Raw genomic sequence first — 15,915 nt, 5'->3', positions numbered from 1 at the left:
AAAGAGAGACAGAAACAGATTAGTGTATCAAAACTTTGTTATTTATTCTCTCCTCTCTGATTAATCAGATGAACCCTCAGATTTATCCGGTGTTCTTGTTTATAAAACTGTATATAAAGTTCAGACTGTGTCCACCTTCAGCAGCTACATCAATAACTGCTTACACACTGATGCTTCAGTATTAATCATCTAGTGATGTCATATTTAAAAAATAGTCAGAGGGGCCAAACCAGTACTTTTACTTTAATAAGACCCTGATTTAATAAGACTATTATACCTATCTAGTCCATTGTCATGTTCAGAGTATTAGTTCCTTGTTGTTTTCTTGTTTTGTTAGTAGGCTATATTTAACTCTTATGCAGTATATTATTCCTGCTTTCCTTGTGTTTATGTACTTTATACATGTTTTACTTGCTTTCATTTGTTTTAATTGCCCTTTGAGCAGTACTTAGGTCAGCTCAAGTTGTGTTTAAGTGTTCTAGAAATAAAGTTGACTTAACTAATACTTAAAATACATGTTGCTGATAATGTTTAATATAATAATAAGATTTTTCATGCATGAATTTACTTGCAATGGAATATTTCTAAATTGCTGTATTGGTGCTTTTATTTAAGGACCTGAATAATTCCACCACTGTTTTTCAGTCAGGTTCGGTCGTTCATACTAAAGACACATAGTTAGTATTGACGTGAACAGATCTAAGATAGATTTTTTCACAATAAAAGTAAATGAATAGCAGTAGATTTGTTGAAAAACACATTTAACTCATGAACATAATAACATATAGCTTTGATAAGCCACATACGTTAGGCCCGAGAAGGCAGTGCCCTCATATATCATGAATAATATATCCCTTATCCGTTCATCCCTCCAGTCACAACAAAGAGACGTCGCCTACGTCACTTGTTGACGTCGTGTTGATTTTGAGCGGAGAAATAATATATTTAAAAACTGACGCAAGGGCGCTAAATCTAAAATAAACCGTGAATAAAATGTGAAAATACATAAATATTTTGGTGAAGCAGCTGCACGCATGAAAGGTTCGACAATATTTGACCTTAACACAATAAACTCGTTACGTTAGCCTCAGGTAGCGTTAAATGGAAAGTGAAGGGAAAATGACTTGCTAACACTGCCGGTCGGGCTAGCTATATTTTGGCTAGCTAGCTAACGTTAGCACAGGGGTAGTCCTTACTTCTGACGTTACCTTGCAAATACTGTTTGTCGTGATTTATTGTATTTTATTGCTCTGCTCTATGTGTTGTTGAAATGTGGTGCCATACGCTCACATTTCGAGTTGAATAGGGTAGTGAAGGAACTACTAAGCTAATGTTAGTTGGCTAGGTTAAGTAGCATCACATAGCTAACGGGAGGTTGCTTCGTAAGCTATGACCCGCAAGAACTTATTTAGCTTATGTTAGCTGGCTATGTTAGCATCCATAGAAACTGTTTTCCTAACCTTGGACCACCGCATTCTTTCTTTTTCGACTTATACATCCTACTGTGTGGTTAACGTTACATCGTAGGATTATGGCGCCCCGCATACAGCTGGAGAAAGCGGCATGGCGTTGGGTGGATACAGTGAAACCAGAAGAAATCGGACAGGAGCATATCGAGCTAGCATATCGCGTCAATCTCCCGGCCTGCAAGAGAGGAGCCTGCAGGTAATATGTTAACATTTCTAAACAACATGCCTCTGTTGTGCTAACGTATGCCAGTAGAACATACCAGTAGCAGAAGTTATATTTGATTTTAAAGATGATGGCTTAATGGCTAACTGCCAGCTTCACAGAGAGATGCTAATGTGTATCAAAAGTCTGATTAGTTTCCTTGTTTGTGCACAAGTTTTCATAGCTCGTAGCGCTGCTCTGTAGACTTAGTATGACAGATCACGATGGTCCACTCCACTCTTCACTTGAACATACCACAAAATAGCCCTAATATACAAGATTGGAGGTATCACAGTGAGGACCAGTTCCAACAACTGAGATGTTACTGAACTTCATCTTGCTCTGTGGCTTCTAACTGCGTATAAACTGCATATAAACGGCTAATGGCAAATGAAGTGTGTCCTTGGATACAGGACATTATTGATTCATAGATTGATTTTGGCATTAGCTTTGTTTCCACTAAACAGAGAGGGCTGCAGTTGGATGTAAAGTTGCTAGTGGACCAGTGAGATAAATCATGACTTCCTTTTCCAGGAGGAACTGCAAAGGGAATCCCAACTGTCTTGTGGGTATTGGTGAACAGGCGTGGCTGGGGGAGATAGATGAAAATGCTTTCCACAATATCGATGACCCAAATTCAGAGCGTCGAGACAAGGTATTTATTGCATCAGCTGCACATACAGCAAATTGTTTTCTCACCTGTCTTTATTTTTCTCTGATCACCACTCCATTGTAGGTGAACAGCCCTGGTTATAATCAGACCCGAGCTGGAAGAATATCTAATGAGGCAGTTGATCCTATCGCTCTCTCTCTCTGTCTCTGCCCCCTTCCAGAACACATTTGTTGGTCTTACCAACCTGGGTGCAACGTGTTACGTCAACACATTCCTGCAAGTGTGGTTCCACAACCTGGAGCTGCGTAGGAGCCTCTATCAGTGCCACAATTCCCGAGCACAGGAACACAACGTTGAGTCTGGTACTACTGAAAACTAAACACTGAGGAAGCTTCTTTATGTTTGTTTATTCTCTGGTTTAAGTTGCATGTTTTTATTTTTTTTCATTTTTCATTTTTTTTGTGCATACACCTCAAGTAGTGCTTGTCCCGTCAGCTAGAGTAACATCACCCAAATGAACATTTAGAAGATTGTTTGAATTTTTGCACAAATTACAGTAGCAGTAGCAGGCTGAGAACACAGATCTCCACCAAAACAGCTGGGTGTTATAGCCAAAGGAATCATCAACATCAGTTTACATCAGATTTGTTTGTTTGATTACATTTATTTTGTAAACCAATAAATCTGAGCTGGTAAATTAAGGGGGGCTATAATTACTGTCTGATTGGAAGCAATAAGAGTAAACATCACCATCGCCATGTTGCTGATCTTTAATTAAATCTCAAATCATCTCCCATTGTTGTTTAAAATTATCTGACAGAAGGTAAAGTTCCACTTACATGTTGGCTAGTGTTTGAGCTTGAGTCATCATTAGACTGTTAACTCATACTTTGATTGCTCTGCAGGTTTTTACCCTTTCATTTTCATCCTCTCAGACAGACGTCTCTGTCTTTTTCAGAGTACGAGCCTCAATCCATCTGTGAGCATCTGCAGTATCTGTTTGCACTCCTGCAGAACAGCAACAGAAAGTACATAGATCCTTCAGGGCTGGTTAAAGCACTGGGCCTGGACACAGGACAGCAGCAGGTAAGTCCTGACATGAAACCCGACAAATTATCGAAACGTTAACTTAAAATTACCAGTATCACAGTTTGAAAGATGATTGTGCATATTTATTTTACGAGTGTTCCATTTTCCTGGTGTTTCCTGGAGACTATTTTCAGTATGTAAATAGTGAAAAATCATACCCATCAGAAGTTTCCAGAAGTCAAAGTAATGCCTAGAAATTCGACCAATGTTTCTGTTAGGTTGTGGAGACTTGGTTTCTTTTCAGACCACTGAATTCAAACTCTCTAATTTTCAGGATGCCCAGGAGTTTTCAAAGCTTTTCTTGTCTCTATTGGAGGATACACTGTCCAAGCAAAAGAACCCCAACCTGCAGAATGTCATCCAGCGGCAGTTCTGTGGACAGTTCTCCTACGTTACTGTGTAAGATCTCTCAGCACTCAAACCTGACACAAGTTTGGACTGAAGTGAAAAAGTGTCATATGCCAAAGTGGTGGACATTCAAACTTCTCAAAATCTCCCTGTTTGTATTTTGTGAACTGCGCTGTCATTAAGTGTTGAAGTAGGTTTCAGAGCTTTCTGTTTTTTTGTTTTTTTTTGTCAGTGAAGTCCAATGTGGATTTATGTCAAAACTCTTCTATCCTTTATGCCCATGACCTGACCCGTGGCAGCTGTATTGGTTAGAATTTCTGTTTTCAGACAAAAATAAGTAAATGATTCTTTGGATAGATGAAGTTACAAGTTTCTTTTAGACATATTACTGACTTGGTCATGTCAGAGAATGCAGTAATGTGGAACACAAGCTTTTGCAGAGCCGACTTTTTCTTGTAGCAGAGAGATGTGTTGTTTTTCTTTCTTATGGAAATTTTTCAAAGGTCATGCTGTATCAGATGTTGTGCCAGTCACAGGTGAGAGTAGGTTTAACAGCCATTTATTTGACATTCTTGAGGGAGATGGAAGCCTTGCTGTTGTCATGTTAATGGTGGAAAGTGGATACCAGGCATTTATATAAGGCCTGAATGTAAAGGTCATGTTTTTATTAGTCATTGTTTGGATTGGAACCAAAGTCATGCAGCTGCACACAGCTGTGGTTTTGGCGGACTTGGTTTTTATAAGAACAGTGGGAATGGTTTTTAGTGTTAAGCTGTACACATGTATCACATTGAAATCATTCAGATTGGGATTGCATTTGAAAACTCATCAGTGCTGCAAAAACGACTCCATTGACAAAATACTTTTTAGAAGATACAAAAAGCTGTTTTCTTTTGTGCTGTGATGGAACCTGTTGTCTTGGTCTCACTCTTCTCCAGCTGTAACCAGTGTGGACGATCATCTGCTTTGCCTTCCCGATTCTACGAGCTGGAGCTGAACATCCAGGGCCACAAGAACCTCACTGAGTGCGTCACAGAGTTCCTGAAGGTAACTGTCATTCACCACCACACTGAATGTCTTTATAGCTACTACAGTAAATCATATTTGGGATGATTATGTTGTAAAATGTCAAATGTGTCAACATTTAATAGAACAGCAAATGAAAAAGTAGGACGTATGAAACATGAATCCACACACACATAGAACTTGTGTCAATGTCTGTGTAGAAAGCAGACATATAATAATGTAAAATGTTAATATGAACATACATAAAGAGTGAATGATTTTGCTAAAAAGTTATTTGCATCAGCAGAGCTGCACAATTAATCAAAATAGGATCTCACTTCAGGCCTCTACCGATTTTATGTTATGTGATGACTGTTTTACCTTGTTTACATTAGTGAGTAGATGCATTGCATTAGTTCATTTCTCTCTAACCGGTGTACATAATCTCTCGTGGCCCAGTGCACGGGGAAGAGGATGTTGAGGAAGCACAAATAAATTTATACTGTATGTCCCCATCTCTGACAAAAACACTCTTCTTCGTGATACCTGCTCTGAAGTTATACACACCTTGTTTAATCAGTAATGACTGTATCATGAACAGTGAAACTGAAGCAGACTCTCACCTGCTGCAGTTGAGAGGTAGAAAATACATTTGCATAACAACATTGTGAAAGCAGTGTTCCCACATGTAGTTGATTATTCTTGAATTTTGCATTTCATGCTGTTGTATATGAGCTGTCTATGCATATGAGCAGTGTGCCATATGATCATATTGCTTTGTCCCAACGAATTATGGGAGAAAATTGTGAACTCAGTTCTCAATTTTTTTCTAGCTTTCCAGTTTGAATTAGAACTAGATTGTGTGTGTGTGTGTGTGTGTGTGTGTGTGTGTGTGTGTGTGTGTGTGTGTGTGCAAACCACACAAAAAGACACAAAATATGAATGTGTGTGTGTGTGTTTGGCAAAGTTTAATCACTACCTTTGGAAATGTCTTGACGTGTGTTTGTCTCTCTCCACCGTGCAGGAGGAGAAGCTAGATGGGGAGAACCGCTACTTCTGTGAGAGCTGTCAGAGTAAACAGAGCGCCACCCGAAGGATAAAACTGCACAGCCTTCCTCCAACCCTCAACCTGCAGCTCATGCGCTTTGTCTTTGACAGGTCAGCCATCGTTTTAGAGTCCATTGTGTAAAAACACTGTGTTGCTTTGGGACAGTATTTTCTCTTATTGAATTACCAGTTAAGCTACTAACACCAGTTTATTTTGCTGGATTTTTTTCAAGTACTAAATAAACTACTGAGGGAACAGGTGTGTACAGATTTTAGTGAACTGTGTCTTCTTCTCCAGACAAACGGGCCACAAGAAGAAGCTGAACACTTTTATCAGTTTTCCAGAGCAGCTGGACATGGGGCCTTTCCTGGAAGGAAAACCAGGTATTAGCAGAATGGATCTCCATGACACACACACTCTCAGCACACTGAGTCAGATACACAGAAGAAACTAAATACATAAAGTACTCTTCTCATCCCTTAATTTAGAAAACCAAATCATTTCATTCAGAAAGCAATAATGACATTTTCCGTAGTCCTCAGGGTAAGAGAAGTTCACTACCTCTTAAATCTGACATGTTTTTTTTTTATGTCTCTTTAAAAAGTAAATCTGCTAATATTGATACATGTGTGGACTGACTGTTTTTCCAGACCAGAAGTGTGTTTATGAACTGAGTGCAGTGCTGATCCATCGGGGCATCAGTGCCTACTCGGGCCACTACATTGCCCATGTGAAGGATGCTCGTACTGGAGACTGGTACAAATTCAACGATGAGGAAATCGAGAAGATGGAAGGAAAGAAGCTGCAGCTTGGTATTGAGGAGGACATCGGTGAGTAGCTCCACCTTCTTGAAATCCATGGATACTTTTCTGTTGTGAAGTTGTTGGCAAAAGTCTTATTGTTATTGCTATCCAGTATTATTTGTAATGGAACTGAGTTTTACAGCTGCAGTAAATAAGTTTGTTTGTTGCCATGGTGATGGTGCTTAGGTTAAAATAAAGAGTTATAAGACCTGAGTGTCTGTAAATGTACACAATTTCTCAAAGTTGTTGCTCTTCCTTCTTCTGTAGCTGAGACAGTGAAGTCCCAGACACGGAAGCCAAAGTGCAGTAAGGGCTACCACTGCTCCAGAAATGCCTACATGCTGGTGTATAAGGTCCAAGAAGAGGAGAGCTCAGATCCCTCCAGGACCAATGTCGAGGTGCCTGGTGAGTAGTGGAAGTTAAACTAATTTCTGTTTGTGTTGTATCATTATTCCTTGACCCACACCATTCCTTTTTGTTTGCATCATGGGATTAGAACAAACCTCAAGAAACAGGCTTTAATCATAAAAATACAACTTACTGTGAAGGCTTCGCTATGTGGCCAAAAAATAAAATCTAGATTGTTTTTAATCAAGCTTTGGGCCAATTCACAATTTTTAAAGATTTTTTTTTTACCTGCAAGACTAAATCATGTTTGAAACATCCCCCATATTTGTTATTAGTGTGCATTACAGTTGAGCAAGAATAACAAAAGGCCTGAAGCACTTGCAAAGCTGTCATCATTAGAAAATACAGGTTATCCCATACAGTTGGAGAACACTGTTTCTCCATCTTAATAGTCAGGCAGGGACAGACGAACAAAATGAAATCTCTGCACTTTTCATACCTTGATACCAAAAACAAACCAAGAGCATAGGTCAGTGCCCAGAAGATGCAAGAATTAAATTCACAACAAGATTGTGAGAGGCAGCAAACCACCTGAAGTCAGGGCGCTGGAGTCACAACAACAACTAATGTAGCCAGCTGTCCTCTATGTCACTTTTTGTTAAATTGTAATAACTGGATTGTCATGATGTAGACAATTTAAACATCATACAAAAGCAAATTTAAACCAGTTAAAATAGTTCAATTTATCTTCCAGCCCTGCCTACCATCTGTTCTGTGTTCCTTTGTGTAATGGTTTCTTTCATCTCTGTCCTGGCTCCTTCCTTTCAGCTTTCCTTCAGAGGCTGGTGGACCAAGACAATCATAAATTTGAGGAGTGGTGTAGTGAAATGGCAGACATGCGAAAACAGAGTGTGGATAAGGGCAAGGCCAAGCACGAGGAGGTGAAGGAACTCTACGAGCTTTTACCCACAAAAGACGGTCAGTAAAAAATGTCCTGATCACCCACACTCCACAGTCGTAACAGAAACACTAAAGACAAGTATAGAAAGTGTATTAAAGGGGCAGTGAAAGTAATGGGGGATGTTGATTAACTTGTACAACAGTTCCATTGCTTTCAGTAATACTGCTCGTTCTCCAAAGCACTCTATTGAACTGAAATGCAAATGTTGTATCTTGATGATATTAACAGCTTCCAGTTAATTGGAAATTAGTAGTTGTGTTTGATTCCATGGCATTTCCATACTTAACATGCATTTTACATGGGTATGAGTCAGTTGTTAATCACGGGGGGAAGCCTTAATTTGAGGAATCACAAACAGAGGTCATGTGTGTCTCTGCTTCCCCTCTTCAGGCGAGCCTTATGAGTTCATCCCCCTGGACTGGCTGAAGAAGTGGCTGGACGACTCCACTGCCACAAAAGAAATCGACAACTCCCTCTTCCTGTGTTCTCATGGCAAACTGCACCCAGACAAGGTGGGAGAGTCCAAGAGGGTTTCCTTGCAAGCTGCTCAGCTCCTCTACGAGCGCTATGGTGGAGGACCAAGACTGGATGGTAAGTCTTAGAAAGGGCGTGGTCTCTTCTCAGATCATAGGCTTCAGCAAAACTCAGTTTCAGTGCTTCTAATTCAGTAGGTACATAGAAGTAGGTATCAAAACAAAGATCCATGTGTAAATGTGCTCTGGTTTTAGAAATCTGTGCACATGGTTTATAAGCCATGGTGTTAGATTCATAGTCCGTGCCCTCAGAGTTGTAAATTGTGACCTTGGATCCATGCATGTATGGTTTGTGAATGAAAAGCGCAGTAAATACAATGTTACACATTGAAAACAAACCCTGGCATGTGCACGCTGTAAGTTGTGCAGGTGCTGCTCTACCCTCATAGTGTCATTACACCTTTTTCTTCATGTCAAGAATAAAGAAAAGCGAAGTTTGAAGCTTTTTCAAGAACTGCTCAGAATCCAAAAAACTTCCCAGACTGTTCCAGACTCCCTCTGGTCCTTAGAAGTACACTCATGATGTTTTAAGTCAATCAGACGAGCAGCTGTCAAGAAAAAATCTAATTGCAGTCACATTTCTTAATTTATAATTAGATACACTTGGATGCAGTTACATGAGAAGCTTGAAGTAGATCTCACCCTCTCTAGAAATGTCTCTAATCCTAACTGCTCCTACAACCACACTATTAGTCTCCTACATGTTTACATATGACAGCTGTGTGTGTTTGTTCAGACTCCTCTCTGTGTAGGGAGTGTGTGGGCCAGCGGTGCAGAGTGCTGCGGCTAAAGAACCAGCTCAATGAAGACTACAAGGAGGTCTCCAACCTGGTTAAGCGCACACTCAGGTATCTACACTCAGGATAAGAGTCAGGTCAATGGACTGTTGTGTTGTGCATAAAATCAAGTTTAGATCAAATGATATTCTAATGATTCCATTGTCATGTGGTGTTGCAGCTGCCAATAGTAATTAATGATACAGCACGGAGAAACAATTGACTTGAATTATTGGTATTTGAGAACCAATGCAACTCCTCACGGGGGGTGATAAGGAGTTACACTCTAATGTACTCATGGGTATTTATAACTGTGCGTTTGTCTCAGCGGTGAGGGCTACTGGGTGGGCAAAGCTTCTCTGCGCAGCTGGAGGCAGTTGGCTTTGGAACAGCTGGAGGAGGACGAACATGAAACCAAACACAGTAATGGTCAGACCAACGGAGAAGGGCCACACATCAACAACAGCAAAGGTAGGAGGACTGGATGTTTTTAGTTTTCTCTTCCTGTGTCTGTTAATTGATGGAGGCTCCTGTGGTTCTGATCCATTCACCAAACTGGAAATGTACAATTTCTGCTAGACCATCTACAAGTGATTTACTCGTTATTACATCATTGTAAACTGAATAAACTCGGCTGTGGTGATGTTTGTCATAAAAGAAACATCCAAAAACTTAAAATAGGCATTGGTCATTTTAAATAATTGAATAAATAATTCAATAATTGACCAATTATACTTTATGATAATGAAAATAATCACTAGATTAATTAGATTAGCCATTAAGACCTGTGATTCGCTGGTATAGCATCTATAGCAAGCATCAGTCAACTGCAGTTTTAAAGTCAGGATGATAATGTGAATCCCTTGCAGTGTTGTACATGCAGGATCTTATGTATCACACAGGTGCCATATGATTGGCTGGTTGGATAATTGCATGAATAAGCAGGTGTACAGCTGTTCCTAAGTGCTCAGTGAGTGTATGTCTGCCATATTGTTAAGGACACTGAGACACTGGCTGATTCACATCATGCTCCACTGAATCAGTCTTTTTGATGTTGTTGTATTTTGGTATTAAAGCTTTCATGAACTCCTGAGTGTTAATGTTCTTGGTGAACTGTTTGAAGAGTTTGGCCCGGAGCTGTCAGAGGGCACGGAGGACGAGATGAAGACTTTCAATGAAGACATTGTCTGCAGTCACGGTACCTTCTCCTTATCAGCATCTTTAACAATTCAGGGTTCCCCCAGGTCCTTGAAATCCTTTGAGGAAAAGAAATCAAGGCCTTGAAAGTTGTTTTTGAAAAAGACATGTATCACTGAAAGTGCTTGGATTATAAATAAAATTTGAAGTTAATTTGCTATATTTTTCTTACTTAACATTAGTAAATAGGGTATAAATAATTTGCTGTCTCCTGCCACCTCTATGCTCTTTAACTCACATTGAGCTTTTGTCTTTATTGCTCAACTTGAGCCCACATTCTGCCAGTGATGTGCCAGTGATGGTGCTGTGACACAGCACAGTGAAGAAGTGTTCACAACATTCAAGCCTCTCTTTTCAATTGTCGTCTGTGACCTGCTGTGAAACTGCTAGTTGTCATCATAAAAATCTTAGTGGTGTAACAGTAATTAACCTTGATCTGTGTCTTAAATTATGTCTGTTGGGATTATGTCTGTCCTTGAGAACTCCTTGTATTTGATGTTTAAGGAGTGTGGGAACCCTGACAATGACTTTATTGTACAATTAAACAAAAAATGTTAATTGTTACCATATCTGTTACATAGCCATAGTTTAATCTTTGATGTGTGTTTGTGTGTTCCTGCTGCAGGGGGTCTGAGTATTCTGGAGACTGAACGGAAGCTGGTGTCCTCTGAAGTCTGGATCAAGCTGAGGGCGTACTTCTCCAAAGCCCCAGAATTCACCCAGAACCAAGAACCCTGTCAGCAGTGTCTGGTGAGTGGACACTGATGGACCATCCAGTGGTTGAGGAAAGTGATCCCTCACTTTCATCTCTCATTTATAGGAGGAGTTATGCACAGTGCTGCTGTCCCTGCTGTTGGTGCCTCTGGTGCAGCTGATTTATAGCTCAGACCATCACAACAGTTCACAGTAGGCGTGTTTCCCACTGAGGAACCTGGGTCTAAATTTAATTCCTGGGTAACTGATCGACCCCCAAAAAGGTACCTTGTCGGGGGGGGGGGTTACTTTCCAAAGGTTCAGGAAATTTGGGGGGTGTGGTCTGCAGTGCTGAACATTTCTGACTGGTTGAGTACTCCACAGCGGAAACAGGACTTCAAAAAAGTAAAGGACCACAACAGCCGGAGTGGCTGAGGTTGCCACCCATCACGTATAATACGGGATCATCTCGTATTTGAAAACAAAATGCTGCTGTATTGAATATATACTGGACGCAGCATTTTGTCCCGTACTTTTGTTCATGTTATGTCCTCAAAGTGCTGTGAATAATGTAATGTCAGGTAATAATTTTGCATAATCTTCCCAGGACTTAGGACGCGGTGGAAACGCAGACAACAATGGGCCACAGGAACCTTTTAGTTCGAAACACAGCTGGTGATGGTTTTTAGCTTCCTGATTCACTATGTGATGCAGACCAACAACAGGAGTTTCTAGTAACTGTGACCAGTGGAGATTTGTTAGACGTGTGTCATTGAAAATCTCGGAGACTCTTGAAACTTGTTTCATGTTGTCTTCACCATCAACAATCTCCACCACCTGTGCTACCCCCTTCACCCGTGTGTACTTTTCGAGGAGGTTAGCTACAACAGGCTCTTATAAATTGACATGGTATCCACAGCTGGTGGATATGTCGACATACAGTCAACCACTGGGGAGGTTGTGGGATAATACTGATCCCCCTTGTGTGTCCAGACGTTGGAGCAGGAGGAAAAGGACAATGAGGCAGTCAGTAAGATGATGGCCCTGGACCAGAAGAACCAGCTGCTCAACCTCTTCCATGAGAAGAATCGGCCGACACTCACCAAGTGGCCTCAGGTAGACATGAAGCCAAACACCAAACTTTCGTGTGTGTGTGTGTGTGTGTGTGTGTGTAGTGTGTGAGAGTGTGTGAGAGTGTGAGAGAGTGTGAGAGAGTGTGAGAGAGTGTGAGAGAGAGTGAGAGACAGATAGTAACACACTGATTGTGGCTGAATACAGTATATCTTCTCTGGTTGTCTTCTCCAGGGCACAGATGTACTTTACATAGTCCCTCTGTTTTTTGTGGACGAGTGGAGAAAATTCATCAGGTACGTTTGTTTCTTTTATTTTTGCAATCCTTTATTTAGAGGATAATTGAGAACATTTCACCAATTACAGAGAAATAGCTACAGTTACAAATGTACTCTACTTCAGCATTCCACTGGTACATCAAAAATGACGAACTCATTCCCTCCATGTCTCAAGACGTGCTGCGGGCTAAAGAACCAGCTCAATGAAGACATACAAGGAGGTCTCAACCTGGTTAAGCGCACACTCAGGTATCACCTCAGGAAAGAAGACAGGTCAATGGACTGTTTGTGTTGTGCATAAAATCAAGTTTAGAATCAAATGATATTCTAATGATTCCATTGTCATGTGGTGTTGCAGCTGCCAATAGTAATTAATGATACAGCACGGGAGAAACAATTGAACTGAATTATTGGTATTTGAGAACCAAATGCAACTCCTCACGGGGGGTGATAAGGAGTTACACTCTAATGTACTCATGGGTATTTATAACTGTGCGTTTGTCTCAGCGTGTGAGGGCTACTGGGTGGGCAAAGCTTCTCTGCGCAGCTGGAGGCAGTTGGCTTTGGACAGCTGGAGGAGGACGAACATGAAACCAAACACAGTTATGGTCAGACCAACGGAGAAGGGCCACACATCAACAACACAAGGTAGGAGGACTGGATGTTTTTATTTCTCCTTCCTGGTCTGTTAATTGATGGAGGCTCCTGTGGTTCTGATCCATTCACCAAACTGGAAATGTACAATTTCTGCTAGACCATCTACAAGTGATTTACTCGTTATTACATCATTGTAAACTGAATAAACTCGGCTGTGGTGATGTTTGTCATAAAAAGAAACACAAAAACTTAAATAGGCATTGGTCATTTTAAATAATTGAATAAATAATTCAATAATTGACCAATTTTACTTTATGATAATGAAAATAATCACTAGAATTAATTAGATTAGCCATTAAGACCTGTGATTCGGGTATAGCATCTATAGCAAGCATCAGTCAACTGCAGTTTTAAAGTCAGGATGATAATGTGAATCCCTTGCAGTGTTGTACATGCAGGATCTTATGTATCACCAAGTGCATATGATTGGCTGGTTGGATAATTGATGAATAAGCAGGTGTACAGCTTTTCCTAAGTGCTCAGTGAGTGTATGTCTGTCATATTGTTAAGGACACTGAGACACTGGCTGATTCACATCATGCTCCACTGAATCAGTCTTTTTGATGTTGTTGTATTTTGGTATTAAAGCTTCATGAACTCCTGGTGTTAATGTTCTTGGTGAACTGTTTGTTTGAAGAGTTTGGCCCGGAATGGTCAGAGGGCACGGAGACGAGATGAAGACTTCAATGAAGACATTGTCTGCAGTCACAGGTACCTTCTCCTTATCAGCCATCTTTAACAATTCAGGGTTCCCCCAGGTCCTTGAAATCCTTTGAGGAAAAGAAATCAAGGCCTTGAAAGTTTGTTTTTGAAAAAGACATGTATCACTGAAAGTGCTTGGATTATAAATAAAATTTGAAGTTAATTTGCTATATTTTTCTTACTTAACTTAGTAAATAGGGTATAAATAATTTGCTGTCTTCCTGCCACCTCTATGCTCTTTAACTCACATGAGCTTTTGTCTTTATTGCTCAACTTGAGCCCACATTCTGCCAGTGATGTGCCATTCAAGACCTCTCTTTTCAATTGTCGTCTGTGACCTGCTGTGAAACTGCTAGTTGTCATCATAAAAATCTTAGTGGGTGAACAGTAATTAACCTTGATCTGTGTCTTAAATTATGGTCTGTTGGGATTATGTCTGTCCTTGAGAACTCCTTGTATTTGATGTTTAAGGAGTGTGGGAAACACCTGACAATGACATTGTTACAACAATTAAACAAAAAATGTTAATTGTTACCATATCTGTTACATAGCCATAGTTTAATCTTTGATGTGTGTTTGTGTGTTCCTGCTGCAGGGGGTCTGAGTATTCTGGAGACTGAACGGAAGCTGGTGTCCTCTGAAGTCTGGATTCAAGCTGAGGGCGTACTTCTCCAAAGCCCCAGAATTCACCCAGAACCAAGAACCCTGTCAGCAGTGTCTGGTGAGTGGACACTGATGGGACCATCCAGTGGTTGAGGAAAGTGATCCCTCACTTTCATCTCTCATTTATAGGAGGAGTTATGCACAGTGCTGCTGTCCCTGCTGTTGGTGCCTCTGGTGCAGCTGATTTATAGCTCAGACCATCACAACAGTTCACAGTAGGCGTGTTTCCCAGAGGAACCTGGGTCTAAATTTAATTCCTGGGTAACTGATCGACCCCCAAAAAAGGTACCTTGTCGGGGGGGGGGGGGGGGTACATTTCCAAAGGTTCAGGAAATTTGGGGGTGTGGTCTGCAGTGCTGAACATTTCTGACTGGTTGAGTACTCCACAGCGGAAACAGGACTTCAAAAAAGTAAAGGACCACAACAGCCGGATGTGCTGAGGTTGCCACCCATCACGTATAATACGGGATCATCTCTTATTTTGAAAACAAAATGCTGCTGTATTGAAATATATACTGGACGCAGCATTTTGTCCCGTACTTTTGTTCATGTTATGTCCTCAAAGTGCTGTGAATAATGTAATGTCAGGTAATAATTTTGCATAATCTTCCAGGACTTAGCGACGCGGTGGAAACGCAGACAACAATGGGCCACAGGAACCTTTAGTTCGAAACACAGCTGGTGATGGTTTTTAGCTTCCTGATTCACTATGTGATGCAGACCAACAACAGGAGTTTCTAGTAACTGTGACCAGTGGAGATTTGTTAGACGTGTGTCATTGAAAATCTCGGAGACTCTTGAAACTTGTTTTCATTTGTCTTCACCAATCAACAATCTCCACCACCTGTGCTACCCCTTCACCCGTGTGTACTTTTCGAGGAGGTAGCTACAACAGGCTCTTATAAATTGACATGGTATCCACAAGCTGGTGGATATGTCGACATACAGTCAACCATGGGAGAGTTGTGGGATAATACTGATCCCCCTTGTGTGTCCAGACGTTGGAGCAGGAGGAAAAGGACAATGAGGCAGTCAGTAAGATGATGGCCCTGGACCAGAAGAACCAGCTGCTCAACCTCTTCCATGAGAAGAATCGGCCGACACTCACCAAGTGGCCTCAGGTAGACATAAAGCCAAACACCAAACTTTCGTGTGTTGTGTGTGTGTGGTGTGTGTGTGTTGTGTGTGTGTTGTGGTGTGTGTGTGTGTGTGTGTGTGTGTTGTGGTGTGTGTGTGTGTGTGTGTGTGTGTTGTGTGTTGTGTGTGTGTGTGTGTGTGTGTGTGTTGTGAGAGTGTGTGAGAGTGTGTGAGAGTGTGTGAAGTGTGTAGAGTGTTGGGTGTAGTGTGTGAGTGTGTGTGAGTGTGTGTGAGTGTGTGAGTGTGAGTGTGTAGAGTGTTGTGAGAGTGTGTGAGAGTGTGAGAGTGTGTGAGAGTGTGACGAGAGTGTGAGAGAGTGTGA

General features: G+C 41.0%; 1 protein-coding gene across 1 annotated transcript in view; it reads left to right on the top strand.

The window, feature by feature from the left end:
• Nucleotides 1-923: 923 nt before the first annotated feature.
• Nucleotides 924-15,915, top strand: part of usp48 (ubiquitin specific peptidase 48) — a 21,601-nt gene continuing 6,609 nt past the window's right edge. Inside the window, exons 1-19 of the mRNA XM_022745505.1 lie at nt 924-1,041; nt 1,528-1,665; nt 2,206-2,326; nt 2,505-2,646; nt 3,243-3,370; nt 3,648-3,772; nt 4,660-4,768; nt 5,751-5,884; nt 6,072-6,157; nt 6,425-6,604; nt 6,845-6,982; nt 7,754-7,903; nt 8,277-8,477; nt 9,156-9,267; nt 9,524-9,666; nt 10,319-10,393; nt 11,018-11,142; nt 12,079-12,201; nt 12,391-12,452. Of these exons, the coding sequence (XP_022601226.1) occupies nt 1,532-1,665; nt 2,206-2,326; nt 2,505-2,646; nt 3,243-3,370; nt 3,648-3,772; nt 4,660-4,768; nt 5,751-5,884; nt 6,072-6,157; nt 6,425-6,604; nt 6,845-6,982; nt 7,754-7,903; nt 8,277-8,477; nt 9,156-9,267; nt 9,524-9,666; nt 10,319-10,393; nt 11,018-11,142; nt 12,079-12,201; nt 12,391-12,452 (2,288 nt within the window). The 5' untranslated portion in view covers nt 924-1,041; nt 1,528-1,531. The remainder of the gene's footprint in view (nt 1,042-1,527; nt 1,666-2,205; nt 2,327-2,504; nt 2,647-3,242; nt 3,371-3,647; nt 3,773-4,659; nt 4,769-5,750; nt 5,885-6,071; nt 6,158-6,424; nt 6,605-6,844; nt 6,983-7,753; nt 7,904-8,276; nt 8,478-9,155; nt 9,268-9,523; nt 9,667-10,318; nt 10,394-11,017; nt 11,143-12,078; nt 12,202-12,390; nt 12,453-15,915) is intronic.

This window comes from Seriola dumerili, unplaced genomic scaffold (genome assembly GCF_002260705.1).
Source record: "Seriola dumerili isolate Sdu_G_001 unplaced genomic scaffold, Sdu_1.0 BDQW01000088.1, whole genome shotgun sequence".
Taxonomy (NCBI): domain Eukaryota; kingdom Metazoa; phylum Chordata; class Actinopteri; order Carangiformes; family Carangidae; genus Seriola; species Seriola dumerili.
This window is presented reverse-complemented; position numbering and strand designations above follow the sequence as displayed.